The sequence below is a fragment of the Cyclospora cayetanensis genome, unplaced genomic scaffold (genome assembly GCF_002999335.1).
Source record: "Cyclospora cayetanensis isolate NF1_C8 unplaced genomic scaffold, CcayRef3 CcayRef3_contig_14, whole genome shotgun sequence".
Taxonomy (NCBI): Eukaryota; Apicomplexa; class Conoidasida; order Eucoccidiorida; family Eimeriidae; genus Cyclospora; species Cyclospora cayetanensis.
The window spans coordinates 247017-265049 of record NW_020312081.1 but is presented as its reverse complement, the minus strand read 5'-3'; the positions used below and the strand labels follow the sequence as shown (position 1 = coordinate 265049).

Sequence of the window (18033 nt, the reverse complement as noted above, 5' to 3'; positions counted from 1 at the left end):
ATGAATGCCTCAAGCTCTGGAAGTCCCCACACCCGGGTGGCTTCCTGCGCATGGTTGAAGTGCGTCTACAACTAGATAGCATGCCGCAAAAGGCAGTCGTTTCCCTTCAGCAGGGGAGTATAGAGCGAGGTACATCTCCAACCTGCTTATCAAATCTTTGATTAGTTTGTCCTCTTTACCGCGAACACACCTTTCTGGTGGGCACAGCCTCATTGACGCATTCATAGGCATTGCACTGGCAAGCAAATCATGCCTTTCCCCAAGCTGTAGAGTCGCTGCACTTACATAGGCTTGTTGGGCGGCCTCTGCGGTCCCGAGAGGCGTTTTGCTACTGTCAACGTCCAACGCCACAGAGCTTTTTCACCCAGCCTGGTGCTGAAGAAAGCAGACTACTGAGATATCAAATGTCATGATCGAAATCAGAAAACTACCATGGGATACCTGACATGCCTTTGCACCCGCAGCAAGTCGATGAGCGGGGAACAGCTGCACCATGGGGTGTTATCAATTGTAGTGTTCCCTCAGAGGTCTCAGTAGTGTGTTATCTAACTCCAATCTCCACTCAAACCGAGTGGAAATGTATTTGTTTTTCGTCGGCCCCCCGCCTTCCCCTGCAGGGGCTATTTAGAGTTCATACAGGAGGGAAGAGCTACAGCTAGGGCGGGCGCACTTGCGCCCTCTCCGAGCACTACGACCATTCACAGCTAAATGCAATCAGCATATGACGCACAAGCGCACGGCATTGCGTCATTGTACATAGCTAGCACTACTCTGCAATAAAGACATATACCTGATACGGGCCAGTTAGTATATTCTTTGCTCAACCCTTGTAAAAATATAGCTGGTGTAGTAGTGTTGAAGTGTAGCTTTGCCCTCCATGTCAGCTGCGCATGAATCAAGTATCTTTTTGCTTTTGAATATAGAGGGATGCATACAGTGTTGCACAACACATGTCTCTGGAAGTATCATAAAAATTGCGTGCGAGGTCTCTTCACTGGCATCCCCGTTGAGACCAACCCCATTGAATCATGCCAGAAGCCTTTGTGCCCCTCTAGCTCCACACACTTGACCTTCAGACACCAAGAAGCGAGCCGTGGTGATTCGCATGGGAACGTCTGCATCAACGATCTAACCCACATACGAAGCCGCTGTGTTAGACCTCTGGTAGTTTCATTATGTTTCTAGAACTGCGTTGTTCTCTGATCCGTCTCCTTGAGGGAATGCCGGCGGGGGCAAGTAACAGGCAGGTATAATGACTCTCTTGGAGTCACAAACGCCTACTGAGTTTCTACGGAGGTATTTCGAAGAGCTGCTTTTGTAGTTAGTTGTAATATAAAACAAGTTTTGGGGAAGCAGAGATGATGCGCTGCACCTCGGTGCGATCTTCCCCCCGCCCCTCCCCGGTGGAATACAGAAGTAGGCCTTAATTGCAGAATAGCTATTGTAGGGAGCTTTTTGAATCTCTTACATTAATAAAGACACTATACTTCCGTGTAGTGGTTGCAGCAGCGTATCATTTGGGCGCAAACTAGGCAGTGGATGTAAAGGTTTCGGAGGGCACAGCAGCGCGGCTCCTTTCCCGCGCAGGGCACAGCGCCCGCTCTCTCGCTCTCGATAATCGGTTTGGTCTTCCTTGAGAATTTCGTGCTCCCGCTAAGGTGTTTCCTGTTTATTTTAGTGACGGGGGCCCGATTTACTAGTGCCAGAGGACACAATTTTTCGCCTTTCCTCCTCGTACCACGCTTTTAAGACCCATGGGTTCCGCAGTGCCTACGGGTTGTCATGGGATTCCTCCACTGGGAATAATATGCGCGATTCTGGTGTTGTCAGCCTTTTCTTTTTCCAATTTTGTTCGAGTTTGAAGTAGAATCGCAGTAAATAGGCCACTTATACCAAGGTGTTTTGTTCTTCTCCCTTCCGGGTGTCGGGTGTCTGCAGCTTCCTAGTCTTCCTTTCTGCTGGGCAGTGCGCAAGGCACTTTCCTCCTTCCTGGATTTTGTTTTCCTTGGTTTTCTTCGGCCTTGTTTGTAATTCCGTTAAGGCTCAGTCCTTTTGCTGTTCTCTTTTTGTTTTGCCTCCGGTCGAGTACTCGCAGCGCCCTGGCCTCTATTTTGTGGAGTTCGGTGTCCGTTTTGGTTCTTTCGGAGCGGAATAGAGGAAGTGAACGTCTACCTAGGCTTTACTTGTCATTCGATTTGGATTATTTGCTAATTCATACATTTGTATGTCTATTTTTTCCCTTGAGATGATGGATTCTCAACACTGGCAGCAGCTGCCACAGCAGCAGGTACAGGCTCCACCACGCCCGGCTCCAGCTGTTGTTGCGTCTGCACTTGCAATGGGAGGAGTCCCCATGAAGGGCGTGATTCTCGCGAACAGAAAGACAATATTCCACAAGACACGCGTGTGCCCCCGCCTCGGCCTGGGAGCGTGTCACTTGGGCAGCAAGTGCAACTTTGCACATTCCCTGGAGGAGCTGCGTCCTGCTCCCAATCTCGATAAAACCAAGCTATGCCCGTCTGTCCTCCACCCGGGCATTGTCTGCCCTGCCAAAGCTAGAGGGGAAGTCTGCCGATTTGCCCACAACAACTCGGAAATACGACACACTTCGAATATGTTCAAAACAAACATGTGTCTTAAATGGATCCGTGGGAAGTGCAAGGTGGGTTTTTCCTTCCCTCCCAAGTTATTGTAGATCTTTGTTCGGCTTTTTGGATATATTATGCGTTTGTTGGCTTGTTATTTGTGCTACAACTTTTGCGCAGTGTCTGGAATCGCTCTCCCAGTGCATGCGTGTGTTGTGCTGTGTAATCAGAAGGACGCGCAGTGCAGTCATGCTCATGGACACCAGGAATTAAAGTATTATAGGTCCCTTGCAATGGCGAGCGGATCTCGCGACTTTGCGCGTGAGAGCGAAGCCACGTTTTCCAGGAGGAGGAAGCAGAACGGTTCGGTCGGTCCATCAGCTGCTCCTCCCCTTGCTGGTCTGACAGACATCCTCTACTCACCTCAGCAGCAGCAGAAGCAATTAACCGATAGCTACAGGCAAGCGGATAGCTCCAGTAGCAGTATCCGCCACGAGACGCTGTACTCCCTCTTGACTCGTAATGCTAGTACATCCGAACAGCTTTCGAAAAGCAGCTGCCCTTCGGTCGACGTCGCGCTCGCAGCTCTTTACGAGGAGTTGCTGAGATGCAAGGCCAAAGGAGAGGGTTTTGGGGGCTCTAGGGGAGGCATGGGAGCCTCCCTCAATGACGATAGCACAACTGCAGCTGACGAATGCTCAGATTTTTCTTCCTTCTCATCACGGTGCCTGACGGACGCTCTGCGTTCAACTTCGTCCACAGTCGGCACCTGCGGGGGGCGCATGAATTCCCCCGAGGTTGAGGCGGTGCTCGCTTCTCCCGCTTCTGCACCTACATGCCCAGGGGCATCAGTAAACAATAGTAACGACCTTTCTTTAGGTATGGATCAGTTGGTGCTGCTGAAGGCTCTTGCAGAACGAGGAGCACTTGTGAGGGGGGCGGCCGAACGACAGGCGGAAACGCAGCAGGGGCCTGACATGTCCAGAGCTGCTGTTTCTATGAGGATGGGAAACTCGTCAGGTGTTGCTCAATCCAAGAGTTCTGGGCTAGAGGAGGCCCTTGGCAGCAGTCTTGCGAGGCTTTGCCTGGGAGACTTGGACGTTAGGCAGCACTGCTATGCAGATCCTCCTCCAGGGTTTGAGCGGGAGCTCCGCCAACAGCAGCAGCAGGCGGTTGTGGATTTGGATCGTCTTGCTTCAGCCAGTGGTTTTGATTGAATGGCATGTTGGAATTTCGTATATCTTCCTGTCTAGTTTAAATTCACCTCAGAACATCTTCGATTCCGAGACTTTATTTGAAGATCGAAATGCTGTGTAGGAGGAGTTTTGTTGAGGGGCCCAGGAAGGATTTCCTGTGCAATACAAGCCTTCCGGCAACCTTGTTTTGGCTCCTCCGTCTTTTCTGTATTGTCGCAGACATCAGCTGCCCCGGGTCGCTGACTCTGCATCCAGTACTTGCTGGAGTCGTATAGTAGCTTCGTGCGTCGTGTATGGAGATGACAGGGTCGTTGTCACGGCTGGAACTGTTCTACTGTAACTGGCCGTATCATGTGAATTACTTCCAGTGTCTGTCTCGACATGTCGCACAGCCATGCATGTCTCGCCTGTGCCTGCGACGGGGTTTGCAATGTCTGCCCCTTATGGTCAGCAATTAGCCGGGGCAGCTGACATTTCCCGTATTGTTTCTCTATTGGCAGGAAGGCGAGGCTGAGTTTGCTCCCCTGGTCATTTTGGGGCGCCTGCGACACGTTTGGAAATTTGGAAAAAAATGTTAAATGTATTTTCTCATTGAACAGGAGGAGGATCTTGAACCTGGTCAACCTTGCAAAGCGTAGCATGTTCTCATCAGTGGTTGAATTTTGGTGGATTTTGAAATGCACGCTCAAGCATGGTATCTCAAGGCCCAGTTTGTGCTGGCGGCAGACACAAGGGGGAAATGCGGCAGAGAAATACGAGGCCTGGACGAGGATACAGCTTAGTGTAAATGGATGAAGAGGCTTCGCTGTGATGCCGTGGAAATGGTTTCTGCCCAGTTGTACAGTTTTACAGACAGCCGAACGTCGCTAGCTGGAAACGCCGGTATGTCTGATTCGGGAACACGTTATTGGGAGTAGCAAAAGGAGGTCTACCATAACGGTCCCAAAACTGCTGTGGTAGATTTATGTTGTTGTTGGGCGCATTCCCCCGCATTGATTCGTGCCGGGGCTGATTTAGTGATTGCTTCTTAAGTGTGCCATGACGTTTTTGACTGCTTGCATGGTAGCGACAGTTTGAAGCGCGGAAGCCCATTGTTGCTGGAGCAGTGCTTGTTTTATTCTTTCAAGTTATAGTCTCAAGAAGTGGTTCTTTGTTGCTTGCCCACAGTTTCTATTGCGGTTGGGGGGTGACGAGACCAAGGTGTTTGGTGCCATAACTGCAACAAACGCGTACATACGTACACACCCATGCGGCGCGCTGTTGGCGGCTGAACACTGATTTTATGGTGGCTGCACGGCGCGAACAGCGTGAAAACCGCAGCCTTGGGGCATCATTTCAAGTGGCTTGTATCGTATTCAGGCGAGGGCCCGTGGTGTTCCGAGGGTAATAACGTCGCTTGCTTTTGCATGCAATGAAGAGCTCGCAGACTTTCGTTGTTGAATAGCCCTTTTTATACACCAGGAAACGGTCTTATGCGAAGGAATGGGATTCACCTTGAAGTGCACTAACGGCAAGTGAAAAATGAAAGTAGTTGATTCGCCTTGGGCGGTGTTGGCAGTGGTCGTCCTTTTGCAAGTATACTTTCTAGATGCTAGCTTATTCGTGGATGCTTAGTCTGATAAGGGATCTTTTTCCCTGCATGCGTCTATCTCGTTGAGGACATTTGCAAGGCTGTAATTTATTTGTAATAGTCTAGCATTTAGATTTTAGGCTGCTAGCCAGGTGCAGCCAATGCTTGACGACCCTTGCTCTTCCTTGACTGTTTGCCAGTCTTTTTGAGTACTAGACCCCCCTAGGTCAGTCTGAATAGTTTTATTGTTTGGTCAGAGCTGCCATGATAATAATCAACGTAGCGCTTTCTGCAGGGAGAGGTAAAGCTTGGCCTATTTATAGTTTTGGACCGAATGCAATGTTCGGCTCAAAAACACTTTTCTCTTCGCCTTCTGGAATGCCACTTGGCAGAAAATGTCCAGGCTAGGGTCTGGGCAATACTTGGACACCAGTCATACTTGCGAAATAGTCAAGAATAGATAACCTGCCCTAGGCGCTCGTATATATTATCTATTAACACATTGGCTTGAGCTCGATATAGTTATACTCCATGGTATATACTTATGGGCTATCTGCTATGTGCAATCAGCTGCGAACACCCATGCTCAGAGGACGCAAGTATGCGCACCCTGGCGTGCCCCTCTTTCGTCGCCGAAACTTGGAGAGGCGCGGGTACCGAAGGGCAGCAGTTACTACAAAAAAGACTCACTAGCGTTGTTGTATCGCCAGTTGGAGAAGTACCTCGCAATTTCATTTCCAGACGAAAAGAATTGACCGATTTTTGCGGCATGTTCACAGAATGGTAATGAATTTCAAGAATGGCGCAAGTAATGCAGAGGAGCCCTTGAACTCCAGGGACCACTTCAGTTCACGCTTGCATACAAGCCCTCACTGATCTGTTTAAGTATAGATCGGTCCAAGAGCAAATTTTGCAAGGATCCAGAACGCCTTAGCAGGAGAATCAATCAATAGATCGTCACATCGAGAAATGTGAAAACTTCCTGCAAAAGCCACAACGTAGACAAAAAAACTGCTTGATTATTGATTTAGCTGGTGTCTACCCAAAGCCTCACGTCCGATGGCCACAAAATGGGCAGCGGCTTAGCAAATAAACAGCCTACCGATGAGGCTTTCGCAAACGGTACACCATTTAGGGTTCAACAGGCAAATAAGCGCATCTGGCGTGTTTTGTGCGGAGAAGGTGGAGCCTACTCGAGACTCAAAACTTATTCACTTATGTGGATTCTTGAAGAAAGCCTGAGGTTATCTGGTCCCTTAAACAGCCACAAACTGCGCACAGCTACCTAACTGCTTTTGTGGACAATTGGTTTTATAATCCAGGACTGCACTCACATAGAAAGAGCCCAAGAATACGAAGAGCGAGACTGAGCTCGGCGAAAGGAGGGTCCTTGGCAAACGAAGAAGGCAAATCAGGGAAACGGAAAGGCCCCCACACTCTCCATGCCAGCTACTGCGCAGTAAAGGGGCCACAGAAAATAGAGTCGCAGTTAAAGGCTCATCAGCCATCAAATTTGGGTTGGTACAGGCTCACAGCAGGGCTAAGAATCGCTAGCGCTACTTTACACTAGATGCCAAGTGAATCTGCTAGTCGAGGTGGCGGAGCAGAAGTGCAGCCAGCCTGTTCACTCGTTAGCCCAATCCCTCACGCAGGTTTGATGAAGAGCAGCAGAATGCAGGGTCTAGCAAGGGCACGGCAAGTATATGCTTATTCAGCTCGGCACAGAGTCTCAGCAGTATGGTCCGTGACCTTTATTTTGGGATCGTGCAACCTATTCTCCTAGGCTTGCCAGGGGTTGCCCCAACGAAGGTGCTCATGTGGCCACAGCTGCGCGCTGTGAAGGTTAGTATACCTGGAGGTATCAGGATGAAGCAGCGCTTGATCTCCTTACTAGCTATTCTTCATTTACGGTTAGGAGAAGTCAATAGCTCAAACGGGTTGAGCAGAGCTTCTTTGCTGACGGTAGGAAAGCCGGTTCTCAGCATGCATCCTGTTTTCCTGGTATCGGAACTGGATACCTATAAGCATATTCAAACTGGCTATTTATTCTCGTGATACTAGGAATGTGCAGATATCGAGAACTTCGTGTATGTGACATATGATGACGAAGTGCTTATCAGCTGGTCGCCTGCTAGTCGTATAGCCGCGCCCGTTGAGCTGATTTCCTGGTTAGCCCCCAGCTATGCCCCGCGGGCATCGAAAGGGTTTACAGCACTAAGAGAAGATTAGCCGAGCAGGCGGATGATTTGTGAGAACGAAAAGTACAGGAATAATTCAGCGCTATTGGGCATAACCTAGTGTTGGTGCCGGAAAAGGATGAAATCTGGCGCACTTGCGTTGGCTTCGAGCCTCTACAAAATCATTGTAAAGCAAAAGTTTACAATGCCTCATACTAGAAAATTACCCAACAAGATCCATGGATCAATATTGAAGCGGGCACTTGATTTTACAGACACTTTAGTACAGGGCCCTATCCAGCTTAACGGCAAGCACACGGCGTTCCACTGCCACAAACTCAAGCATGCCTATATGCTGTTTCAATCTGCCAAGTTCTCTGCTGAAGCCAGACAGAAATTTATCTGGATGTTCTATGAGCCTACTAAAGGGACTGTTTTGCTCTCTGCATGAATGACATCTGAGTATTTAACGGAGACGTTTAGTAGCACCAACACGAGCTACGACGTGCGCCTCACCTGGCAGAAGACAGACTTCGCAAGTTAACAAGCTCAAGCGTTAGATTTTCATAACATCTGTGCTTCTATGATTCCGTGTCTCGGCTTTCAAAGTGAGCTTGATGCTGCACGTGGAATTTGCCTTTACTCGTCTGTGACGCAGTCGACTACATAAAGGATATCACCAACGCGGTTGCCGACGCGCTTTCACATTGCCCCGGCAATGCGCTGTTGTGCAGCACTGCCGCTCTTGTCTGGGCTAACTTGTGGTTTCTATCGGAAATGGGTGGGTCCCTTGCTTTTTATATCCATGCACTCATCACTATTGCCAAAATCCATAGTGGCAAGGGCTGAAGCACTACCACGGTGGGGAAGGCCTGCAGTGTTACAGAACTAGGCAGAGTCGCAGTCGCGTGCACATTTCCACTTTCTTCCACAGTGGTGGTTTGCACAAATCACATGGTCGTGTTCTTCCGAGCTATGGTGAGATTCACATTGCAATGAAGGAGCTCTCACGTCCTTCTGGTATCTTGCCGTGCATCGTGCGGCAGAAGAGTATGAACTGTCATGCCCAAACTCTCAGCAGATGAAGCTTTGCACTCTCCTGAACTCGACATTTGCAAGTCCCTCTGGTTCCTGAAGTTTGGCTCTGATATGTAACCATGGATGCATTGTTGGACTGCCGGAAATCAATTGTCAGGATGGGCTCTACGTCGTTGCTGACAGACCCAGCAAATATGCCCATTGATCTCTTGCTCCAGCTCTGTCACAACTCAGGAACGCGCTTAATCATTTTTACCTCATGTCTTGGAGCTAAACCAATTTTTTAATGAGTAATAATGCGGATAAGGATTCTAGCTTTGTTAGCGCGTTTTGGTGTGCCTTTATGACGCAACTGCGCGAGGAGCAGAATATGGTCCCTGAAAATGATCATACGGTGAATGGGCTGACAGAGCGTACCAACAGCACCCTTTCGCAGTACTTGTGACTCGGTGCTCACACAAATCCAATATTCTTGGCCTGATTATTTGCTTTGTGCAAATTAGGGTGATAGTATGAGAGTGTACTCGTATATCCGTTGCCTCCCCGCATACCTGTTGAACATGGAGGTGCCCCTTTGCAATCCGGGCCGAGACCTGGTATTTCCCGGAGTAGCCACAGTTACCATCGTAACATTTAGTAAACAGTTGGATAGCTCACGTGTATGCATGCGGAAAGCTCAAGGAAGACAAGCAAGGATCCATGATAGGGGTTGGTTGCCTGTGTGTTTCATGCCTAGGGTTTTGGTTTTAGCGGAGTGGCAGGCTTTATGAGGTGCACCAGAAAGTGGCCAGACAAAGGCGTTTGCCTCAAGATAACAAAGACTAGCTGCGATTGCCTTGCCAGTACGTTCTCTTTCATGCTCTATACATTGGCCATAAAGCTGACCGTGCTACTAAGACATTAATATTGGTTTTCTAAGAGGATTTGAAGACTCACCAGGTTGCTCACGGACTTGCCCCACAGGTAGCTGACCCAAGTGGAGGCGCAGGATTCACGCACAGCCATGTAAGTGCAGGATTTCAGGGCTTTTGAGCACCGAGGACACAATAGACGGACCATCGTTAATTGGGTGGAGAACACAACCTAAGTGGCTGACGGAAGCGCAGTAGCCGGCTTGGTGCCTGTGGGAGAATTTTTGGTGTTTGGCTGGCTAGAACACCAGTAGCTATGGAAATTATTCCTCCCATGCCCTCGTGCTTGTCCTTTTCCCACCGCAGGCTCTGCCTCGAATGGCTACCTCCATTGATGGGAATTGCTCGAAAAGCTTCCGGTCATTGTTGTTTCTGCATTCTCTGCACTCGGATCTATGCGCAGGGACTCTCAGATATGTTGCCTGTAGACCGTCCCTCATGCCTCTTTTGAGCTTTAAAATCGGCAATGCTGCGTCTGCCGCATTTATTTGGATGCAGGCTTTGCTCCGAGGCGCGGAGCCACTACTGGACCGGTCTGGACGCTGCTTCGCTTTACACATTTTACGTGTCCTGTGTCTTGCCGGCATAGCGGCTTGTTGACAGAGGCAGACGCTGCAAAAGCAGCAGCAACGACGCGGGCAACGATGAGCAGAAAGAATATTACGTTGTAGCATCAGGAAATTCTGGGGGATGCAGCGTTTTATAACGTCGGCCTTGGATTACCCAATCAGCAAGGGGCATGCAGATGTGATTCTTTGCAGCGGCAGTAGCAGCTTATCAGGTATACCTTGAGAGATTTTCCCAGAATCTCGTGTAGTTCTCAGCACAACCTCGACGGCAGCACTGAGGAGTCCATAACAGCAGCTACCTTCCAACTGTCGCCTGCCTGCCCATCTACCAGTAACAGCAACGAAGAGTGGCCTTCACTCCGAAGGCTAAGTAAGTGTGAGATTAGGACTGCGTCTGCCCAAAGCAGATATCGGAACGATAGATTCAGTGTTTCGCCACTACGCGTGACATAAAGGATAAACGTTTTTTTCGCGGGAAAGAGATTTACGACGCTTCCCCTTAAAAACTCGGAGACTGCTGCTAATACTGCTAAGTGACGATACAACTGTTGGCACTACTGCTTTTGCTGCTTCGTATAAAGCCCACAAATGGGGAAACGGACACGAGGCAGCATAAGATTGGCACACACGGAAACCGATACAGACACACACGCATATAGATTGAAGCCCGCAACTAGATCCGGGAGAGTCACACATAGAAGGCCAGGAAGAGTGACATGCAAACAGCAATGACAACAGTGGGCAACAGCGCAGACAGGAGAGGGACGGTTACCGAAGCTCATGGGGATCTCGCTACAGTTTCGCAAAAGACTACACTTAAATCCAAGCAGAATGGATGAGGGACCCCTCAAGGCAGGAAAAGCCATCAGTCCCTCATGAAAGGGAAGACCGTTAGGAAATTATGAGGCAACAAAGAATGGCCACTGCGGGCCTTTTGGTTTGACAGGGCCCTCACGGGAGCCCTTCGATGGGAAGCGACTTTTAGTTGCCTCTGTAGCTACCATAGCACCGGTGAACGCCACTAATCACCGCAGCGTTTTTGCTGCTGCAGCATCAACTCCCTATGGCCCACCAAAATAAGTGAAGGAGGGACTGCTGCCCGTGATAGGCCCCGTTAGACCCTCGTTATGGGGCCCTTCTAGGAGCTTTCCTCCCTTTTCGAGCGAAAGAATACCGGCTGCTGCTACATCAGCCATTCGAGGTCCCTGCTATACACGAAATTGGCGCAAAGGGGCCCCTTAGTAAAACAAAAGGAGTCAAACGAATGTTACCATGAACCCCTGAATGGGCTGAAAAGGAAAGTCAGGGATAAGACTGGCAGAGTAGGGGTCAGTGAGAAGGAGGCTCCACCCGCTTGCTTTGCAACCGACGCCTAAGGTCTCCTACACGCGAATGCAGAGGTAGAGAAGATGGAGAACCCCTATTGGGGGACGATGGAGATCCACCTTCGCTGCCCAACGGAGATGGCCTATCACCCTCCTCGCCATCCGCAGCCTTTCTGGTAGCAGCAGCCGCTGCTGTTGCAGGAGGAGACCCTGCAGAGCTTCCGCGTTCAACAGGCCCTTCTTCGCTAAGAGACCTGCAGCAGTAATAATGATGTGAACAAACGAAAGGCACCCCAAGCGCTGAGAAGGAAGCATTCTTGTGTGGCCTTAATAAAGCACTTCTGCTCTCTCAAAGACCCTCCCACGCTTCCCTTTCTTCGTGTCAAAAGGCTCTACCTGCTTTGGCTTTTGTAGCGATCCACGGTCGGGGTAGGCAGTCCTCGGTTCGGCTGCTGTCTGCGTACGGGTCCCTCATCTCTTATGGGAGGGCCCCTCCGGATGTGTCTCGCGTCTCTTCCATAGGGGCGGGGGCCCCCCATGGGGATATACCCCCTTCCTCCCCAGTCTGCGTCCCTCTCTCTGTATGCCAGACTTGGCACTGGGGGCCCTCGGGGGTCGTAGTAGGCCCCCATTGGGCCAGGAGAAACCCTGCGCCTGTAGCCACGTTAAGCAAATGAACACACGAAAAACCTGCTTTCATCTGTGCACCCGTGTGTTGGAATGGATGCTGCAACAGGCGCGGCGGCGTTTCCCGCCGTTACTGAGGCTATCTCTCTGATGCCGCCAGCAATCCTTAACCTTCAAATGGGCTACAGTCCAGGCGAGGGTTACAGCGACTGCCTGCGCCAACATCGACTTACGGATAGCGTCTCGGGGGAGACCGTGGAGGCGATCCCGGAGAGCGTCTCCACGATCTGAGCTCCCCCCCCCGTGGGGAAGGAGACCGTCTCCTTAGATGGAAAGAAGGGCTTCTGCCTCTCTTGGAGGGAGGCCCCCCGGCCATTTGGGGGCCCCTCCCCCTCCCAGGAGACGAAGAACGCTCCCTGCTACCTGAATACTGGCGCTGCTGCAGGGGGCCCCTGCGAGGCGAAGGGCCCCGGCGGTGAGAAGGGGCCCCTCTGGGCCCCCGACTCGAAGGTGAAGCCTCAGAGACTCCCCACTCGGGAGACTTGCGCGGGAGTGCACGGCCTCCACAAGACGATCTGGATCGCCTCCTGCGCGGTGAGTGCGAGGGTGAGTAGTTGCTGCGCCTGAAGGTAGGGGAGGGGGATCGGCTGGTACTGTCTTTGGGTGGAGGGGCCTCCTCTGCAGCGATGTGGGATCTTCCGGGGGGGCCAGGAGATCGCGAGCCTCTCCGCGGAGGAAGAGAGCGTCTCTTGGGCGAGGGCGACCTTTTGCCTTGCCTCCGGGGAGAGCTGAGCTGTCCCCTCCGATGAGCGTGGGGAGAGCGTCCAGCATTTGTCTGCCTCTGAGCAGACGAGGGGCTAAGTCCTCTCCTGCTATCCCCTGGTAGTGCTGCAGAAGATTCCCCTTCGCGAGCAGCGTCGCTGCGGAATGACGCCGAACGGGAGCGGGGGGGGGTCCCTCTGGATTTTCCAGCCGGTTGTACGGCAGCTGCTACAGCAGGGGAGGGAGACCGACCCTCCCGTGCCGATGATAAGCTCGAGCGTACCCGTTTGTTCCTTGGGAACTGCGGCGACCGTCTTCGACCCGGAGAAACAGAGGGTCTGTGCTGCATTGGAGGCCGTTGCTTTGGAGTCGGAGAGCGCCTCCTTGGAGAGGGGGAATGGCGACCTCTTGGAGTGGGAGAGCGTCTCCTTGATAAAGGCGAGTTTCCTCTTGGCGAGAGCGAATGCCTTTTGGGGGACAAAGAACCTCTCCTTGGTGTGATAGAGCGTCGTCTCTTTGGAGAGACTGAGCGTCTCTTTGGGGAGATTGAGCGTCTCTTTGGGGAGATTGAGCGTCTCCTTGGAGAGGGTGAACGTCTCTTCCTCAGCAGCCGTGGAGGGGACCTTCTGTGCTCCGGAGACAAAGAGCGTCTCCTCCTAGAGGGGGAATGCTCCTGCGATCCGGGAGAACGCCTTGATGGGGAGGGAGACCGACGCCTGCCAGAAAGCGATCGCCTTATCGGGGAGGGAGACCGCTTTCTGGATGCGGGTGATCGCGCAACAGGCGAGTTGGAATGCATGCGAGCCACCATATCTCGCTCTTCCCCCTCAGCATACGCCGCGTGCTTCAGCTTCTCCTTCAGAACTGCTGCTGCACCCTGTGAGCCTAAAGGCCGTAGCAACGGCCGACGCTCTGCCTTCTCCTGACTCCCCACCGAGTCTCTTCGTGGCACAGACCTAGAACGATCCCTCAAGGGGCCCCTGAAGGGGTCTCTTGAGGGCCCCCCTGCGGGGGATAAGGAGCGGCTGGGAGCACTGGGGGAGCGCGAGACGTGCCTGCGTTACAAATACAAAGACAGCGTACAGGCATTCTTTCTGCTGCTGCCAAGGCTTTTCTCTGACTGTCGCTATCCGTGCCAAGCGGCCCTATCACCGGCACTGGAGCTCGGTTTTCTCTGTCTCTTTCTGTCTCTCTCTGTCTCTGTCTCTGTCTCTCTCGAGAAGAAGGAGGTTCTCTCAAGGCTCACTGCTTGCGCTCGCTGGGCCTTCTGTCCCTACTCCTGAATCTGCTGCCGCTGCGAGATTGCCTCCTCTTGTCACTCGGCTGCTGAGCAACCGCTCGAGCGGAGACCTTCCCTACTTCCCTTTCGTCTTGCGCATGCCGCAGTCGCCGCTCGATGGCATCCTTTGCTGCGGCTGAAAAAAAGGGCTCACAGCACCGCGTGAAGTCGCGATTTCAAAGGCGAATCCAAGGCGCAAACGCACCGCAAAAGGAGACAAAGACGAACCCCGGCACCAGGATAGAAAGGAACGGATGCAAAGACAATACAGCTACGCGCCAGGCACCGTGCAGCAAGCAAAGACATGCAGACATGTGCGGCGGGAAGCCGCACCGCGAGAATAGGGAGCTCCCGATTCTCACCAATTCTCTTGTCTCTGAGCTCCACTTGTTCCTTCTGTTGCTCAGGAGACTGAAGGAGCTGCTGCTGCTGCTTGATCTGCGAGAGAATGGGGGGAGCGGGAACCTCGAACAAAACACCATCTGGGTCCCTGAACTCTACCAAGGAGCCGGATTTTTTCACGCTGCACGAGAACAGCGCAGCATTCAAATGCAGAGCCTAGAGGTGGCCTCTTTCGAGAGGCGAAATAGCGTCTGTCTGAACGCGCGAGCCACAAGCAGGGTGCACAGCGGTGAAGACTCAGCAGACACACATGCATGTGTGTGTCAGCCTAGAGTAAGTCGCAGTGAGAGAAAGCGGCAAAGAGACGGGTGCAGTTGACCACTCATACATGCACACAAACACACACCACTATCAAAAAGAAACTCACGTTCGAAGAATATGTTAGACGCAAGCAGGAGGAAAAACACATCAAGACGGACTGCAATATGCAGAATGAGGGCAAGCTTGTGCTAGAGCCTACGTGAGGACTGAGGAACCAATGTTCTTGCCATCCAAGGCTAGCACACCAGCGGCTTCTTGGGCGTTCTCGAATTCCACGATGGCATATCTGCGGGGAGATTCACAAAGCACTACCGATAGACAACATGATTGGGAAGGATAACTAACACCTGCCACGAATTTGTGCCATAAATGCGTGAAGCCACATCTCCACGGCACGCCAGCGAACGAAGGGGCAGGGATTGAAGGTTGATTTATGTATGTCGACAACTTCGGGCATACTTTGGCTTGCTAGTGTTCGTGGAGAGTCTAATGGCAACGACTTTGGCGAGGTCGTTGAGGAGGAGGCTGACCTCCTTCTCATCATACTGCGGCACACAGATAGAGCCACCGAAGCTTCGAGCTTGCAATGCACACATAACGCCTACAGCACGAGGCCCTTCTCTCAGCAGCCTAATCTCGTAAATTAGTCTCTCCCACGACGAAGAACGGAGGCACCCTGAACAGCAAGTGGCGAGGGAAGAAACAGGCACACACCCAGGAAGGCAGCAAAACAAAACCGACACCTATTTGTAGCAAAAGTTCGGCCATAGATAAGCGCGGGAGAATCTCTGCGCAGCTCCTTCCATGTCTGCCTTCCTTACCTCCTCAGGAAATCCCTGAACGAAACATGTCCTCTCCAACTGGTCAGCCTCAGGCTCCGCCACGAGAACTCCAGAGACAAGCGACTGAGCAGGAGGCAACCGGCCGTCTACTGCTGTAACCGCGACTCCCAAGCCCAACTCGCTTTTCTTACGAGCTGCCAGCTGCTTAGCCTGTGCAGCAGCGGCTTGCACTGCCTGAGACACAAGCCACAAACCCATGACTCTACTATGCAAGTCATAAACCGCGAGACATCCCTAAAGGCAGCGACCAGCCCGTAACTGAAAGGGCCTCAAGCAAAGCAGACAGAAAGAAAGCAAGGTGTGCATGAACAGCCGCAACCAGGCGCGCTATCACGCCCACACACACTCAGCAGAAGCAGACCTGAAGGTTCGCCAGATGATTCTGCATGGCAATCTCCACCGCAGTGACGGGGGTCGCTGCTGGGGTGACGGCAGGCAAAAAGGCAGCAGCGCCACCAGAGACTGCAGCGGGAGTAGCCGCCGCTGCTGCTGAGTTCGCTGCGGCTATGCCAATGGCTCCAGGCGTCCCCGCTAGAGAGGAACCCCCTACTACTCCAGCGGCTGCTGCTGCTGCTGCTGCCGCTGCAGCCGCCATGCCTCCAATGGGCTGTACTGGGGGAGGGATGACGACGGGAGGCGCGGGGGCGGCGGGGGGAAGAGGCGTTGGGAGGGGTGTAACCGACTTCATCAGGTTTGCTGAAGAGGGTCCTGGCGCCCCAGGATTTAGCACAGACACTTGCATAGCTAAGCCGAGCAGCTCGGTTCCGTTCAACTGAGACGCCGCAGTTATGCCTGCGCTGTCTACGAACTCTAATTCGCAATAGCGGCCTCCGCCAGGCGCCCCAGAGGGCCCCCCTGGCAGAGGCTTGAACTCCACCCGGAGAACCTCGGCGCAATGCGAAAAAATCGCCTTCAAATGCTCTTCTGTGACTAAAGGAGACAGATTGCGCACATACAGAACATTCCGGGGTCCGTAAAGCCGGCCAAGGGGGCCTCCAGTGGACCCCAAAGGGGCAGAAGCTGAGGCAGGTCCCCCTGGTGCTGACAGCATTGTGGAAAGCGAGGAGGGGCACGGATGAGAGCGAGGCACTCTGCTAGGTCGATGAGAGTTAATTTGGTTCTTGTATACAGGAAGAACGAGAGGCAATATCAGGAGTCTTCCTGTCAGCAGTCTTCTTAGATATGTGTCCTACAGGCCTGTGGAGGCCCCTCAAGCAAGTGAAGACGGCAGTGGTATGGGGATGAAGACACCCTATTTTGCATTTAACGAAGTAAGCCTCGTGACATGGGAGAGGTAGAAAGAAGGAGGCAGTCTGAAGCAGGGAGGGGTTGGAGTTGCCTGTACACCCCGTGGCCCCAGAGGGGGAGTGAGGTGCAGCGTCTAGTAAGGCACTTTTTCCCGTTAAATCTCCCAATTACAATTTGCTTAGTGGTAACTTAACGCCAGAAAGGAAACAACCAACGCTGGCACCCAACCTAGTAGCTACTTTTGTGCATGTGAACTGGCCCTGCGCCAGCCCCGTGCCCAGCCCCCATTTCTGCGGGGATGTTGTCGCATATAAGCGAGGAATCATGCACGAAAGTCGCAAAGTACTGTGGTTCTGATAAGAAATCCATATTATAGAACCATAGACGACGCGAAATTATCCTGTCTTGTGGCATATGGCGTGGTGTTGCCTTACCGAGAGTCCCCACCTCATTAATGGAGAAATTATAGCAGCAGATTAATTCTGTTGCTCATGTGCAGATGTCTAGCTACGTGCAGGTAGTACAATTGAAATGCAGAGCGTGGAGCTCTTTTAGTACTAAAGAGACACTAAACTAGCCACCTCGAGGGCGATACTTGCTTGCTTTTACAATCAGCACAGGCACACTGCAGCGGGATACGTTGTAGTTAAACGCTTTTTGTTACACTAGCTGTATTTGATTTAGAATACTCAGCAATTGATCAGTCTGCATGCGTGTTCGTATACACTCATTTTTGCATAGCCCTGTTAGTTCCAGACAGGAAGACGCAATGCTGTGTGCGTGTACGCCAAATGGTAAGTGCGAATAGCAGTGAATGGTCGGGGTGCACAAAGACCGCAGCTAAAAGCACCCTAGCTGACTCTCTTTTATCACATCTGGAGCTCTGAGTATTGCGTGGAGGGGAAGGCGGAAGTTCTTTTGAGGAACAGTTGGTAGCACTGCATGGTGCGATGCACATGTTCTCCGCTCGTCGACTGGCTGTGCATTCAGTGGGATATCAGCTATACCGCTCCATATAAGGTCTCCGCAGGGAGGCACTTTATCCAAACTTGATGAAAAATCAAGAGGATTACTGAGCGTTTCTACACAGGAACGCCCCTCTCCCCTCCCGCTTTAACTGCCCACGCTACTCAGAGTTCCTACACGAGGATAGAGATATAGCTGGAGTTGTGTTGTGCTGCGTTCTCTATACACTCCTAGCATTCACAGGTAGTTGGACATATAACCTAGCTCGGACGTAC

The 18033-nt window shown here is 52.0% G+C and overlaps 2 protein-coding genes across 2 annotated transcripts; one reads left to right on the top strand and one right to left on the bottom strand.

Annotated features, from left to right (window-relative positions):
- Positions 1-2248: 2248 nt before the first annotated feature.
- Positions 2249-3802, top strand: LOC34622502. The gene is made up of 2 exons (XM_022735662.2): positions 2249-2662; positions 2816-3802. Exons 1-2 carry the CDS (start codon positions 2249-2251, stop codon positions 3800-3802), a joined length of 1401 nt encoding a protein of 466 aa, XP_022590852.2.
- Positions 3803-11849: 8047 nt separating this feature from the next.
- On the bottom strand, positions 11850-16595 carry LOC34622500. The gene is made up of 13 exons (XM_026336643.1): positions 15906-16595; positions 15481-15718; positions 15162-15303; positions 14902-14988; positions 14402-14562; positions 14059-14175; positions 13844-13923; positions 13597-13716; positions 13438-13476; positions 13009-13383; positions 12422-12886; positions 12133-12226; positions 11850-12019 (listed from the first exon to the last, which is right to left on the bottom strand). The coding sequence occupies exons 1-13, from the start codon at positions 16593-16595 to the stop codon at positions 11850-11852; spliced, it is 2778 nt and encodes a 925-aa protein (XP_026192428.1).
- Positions 16596-18033: the final 1438 nt, after the last annotated feature.

What these genes read in the sequence shown, in the direction of transcription:
- LOC34622500 (XM_026336643.1), bottom strand. Translation starts at nt 16,595, where the DNA reads ATGCTGTCAGCACCAGGGGGACCTGCCTCAGCTTCTGCCCCTTTGGGG. An exon ending in ATCATCTGGCGAACCTTCAG is followed by an intron (nt 15,719 to 15,905) that starts GTCTGCTTCTGC and finishes CTTGTGTCTCAG; the next exon opens with GCAGTGCAAGCCGCTGCTGC. An exon ending in TCAAGGCGTTCTCCCGGATC is followed by an intron (nt 13,384 to 13,437) that starts GCAGGAGCATTC and finishes GGAGCACAGAAG; the next exon opens with GTCCCCTCCACGGCTGCTGA.
- LOC34622502 (XM_022735662.2), top strand. Translation starts at nt 2,249, where the DNA reads ATGGATTCTCAACACTGGCAGCAGCTGCCACAGCAGCAGGTACAGGCT. An exon ending in GGATCCGTGGGAAGTGCAAG is followed by an intron (nt 2,663 to 2,815) that starts GTGGGTTTTTCC and finishes CTGTGTAATCAG; the next exon opens with AAGGACGCGCAGTGCAGTCA.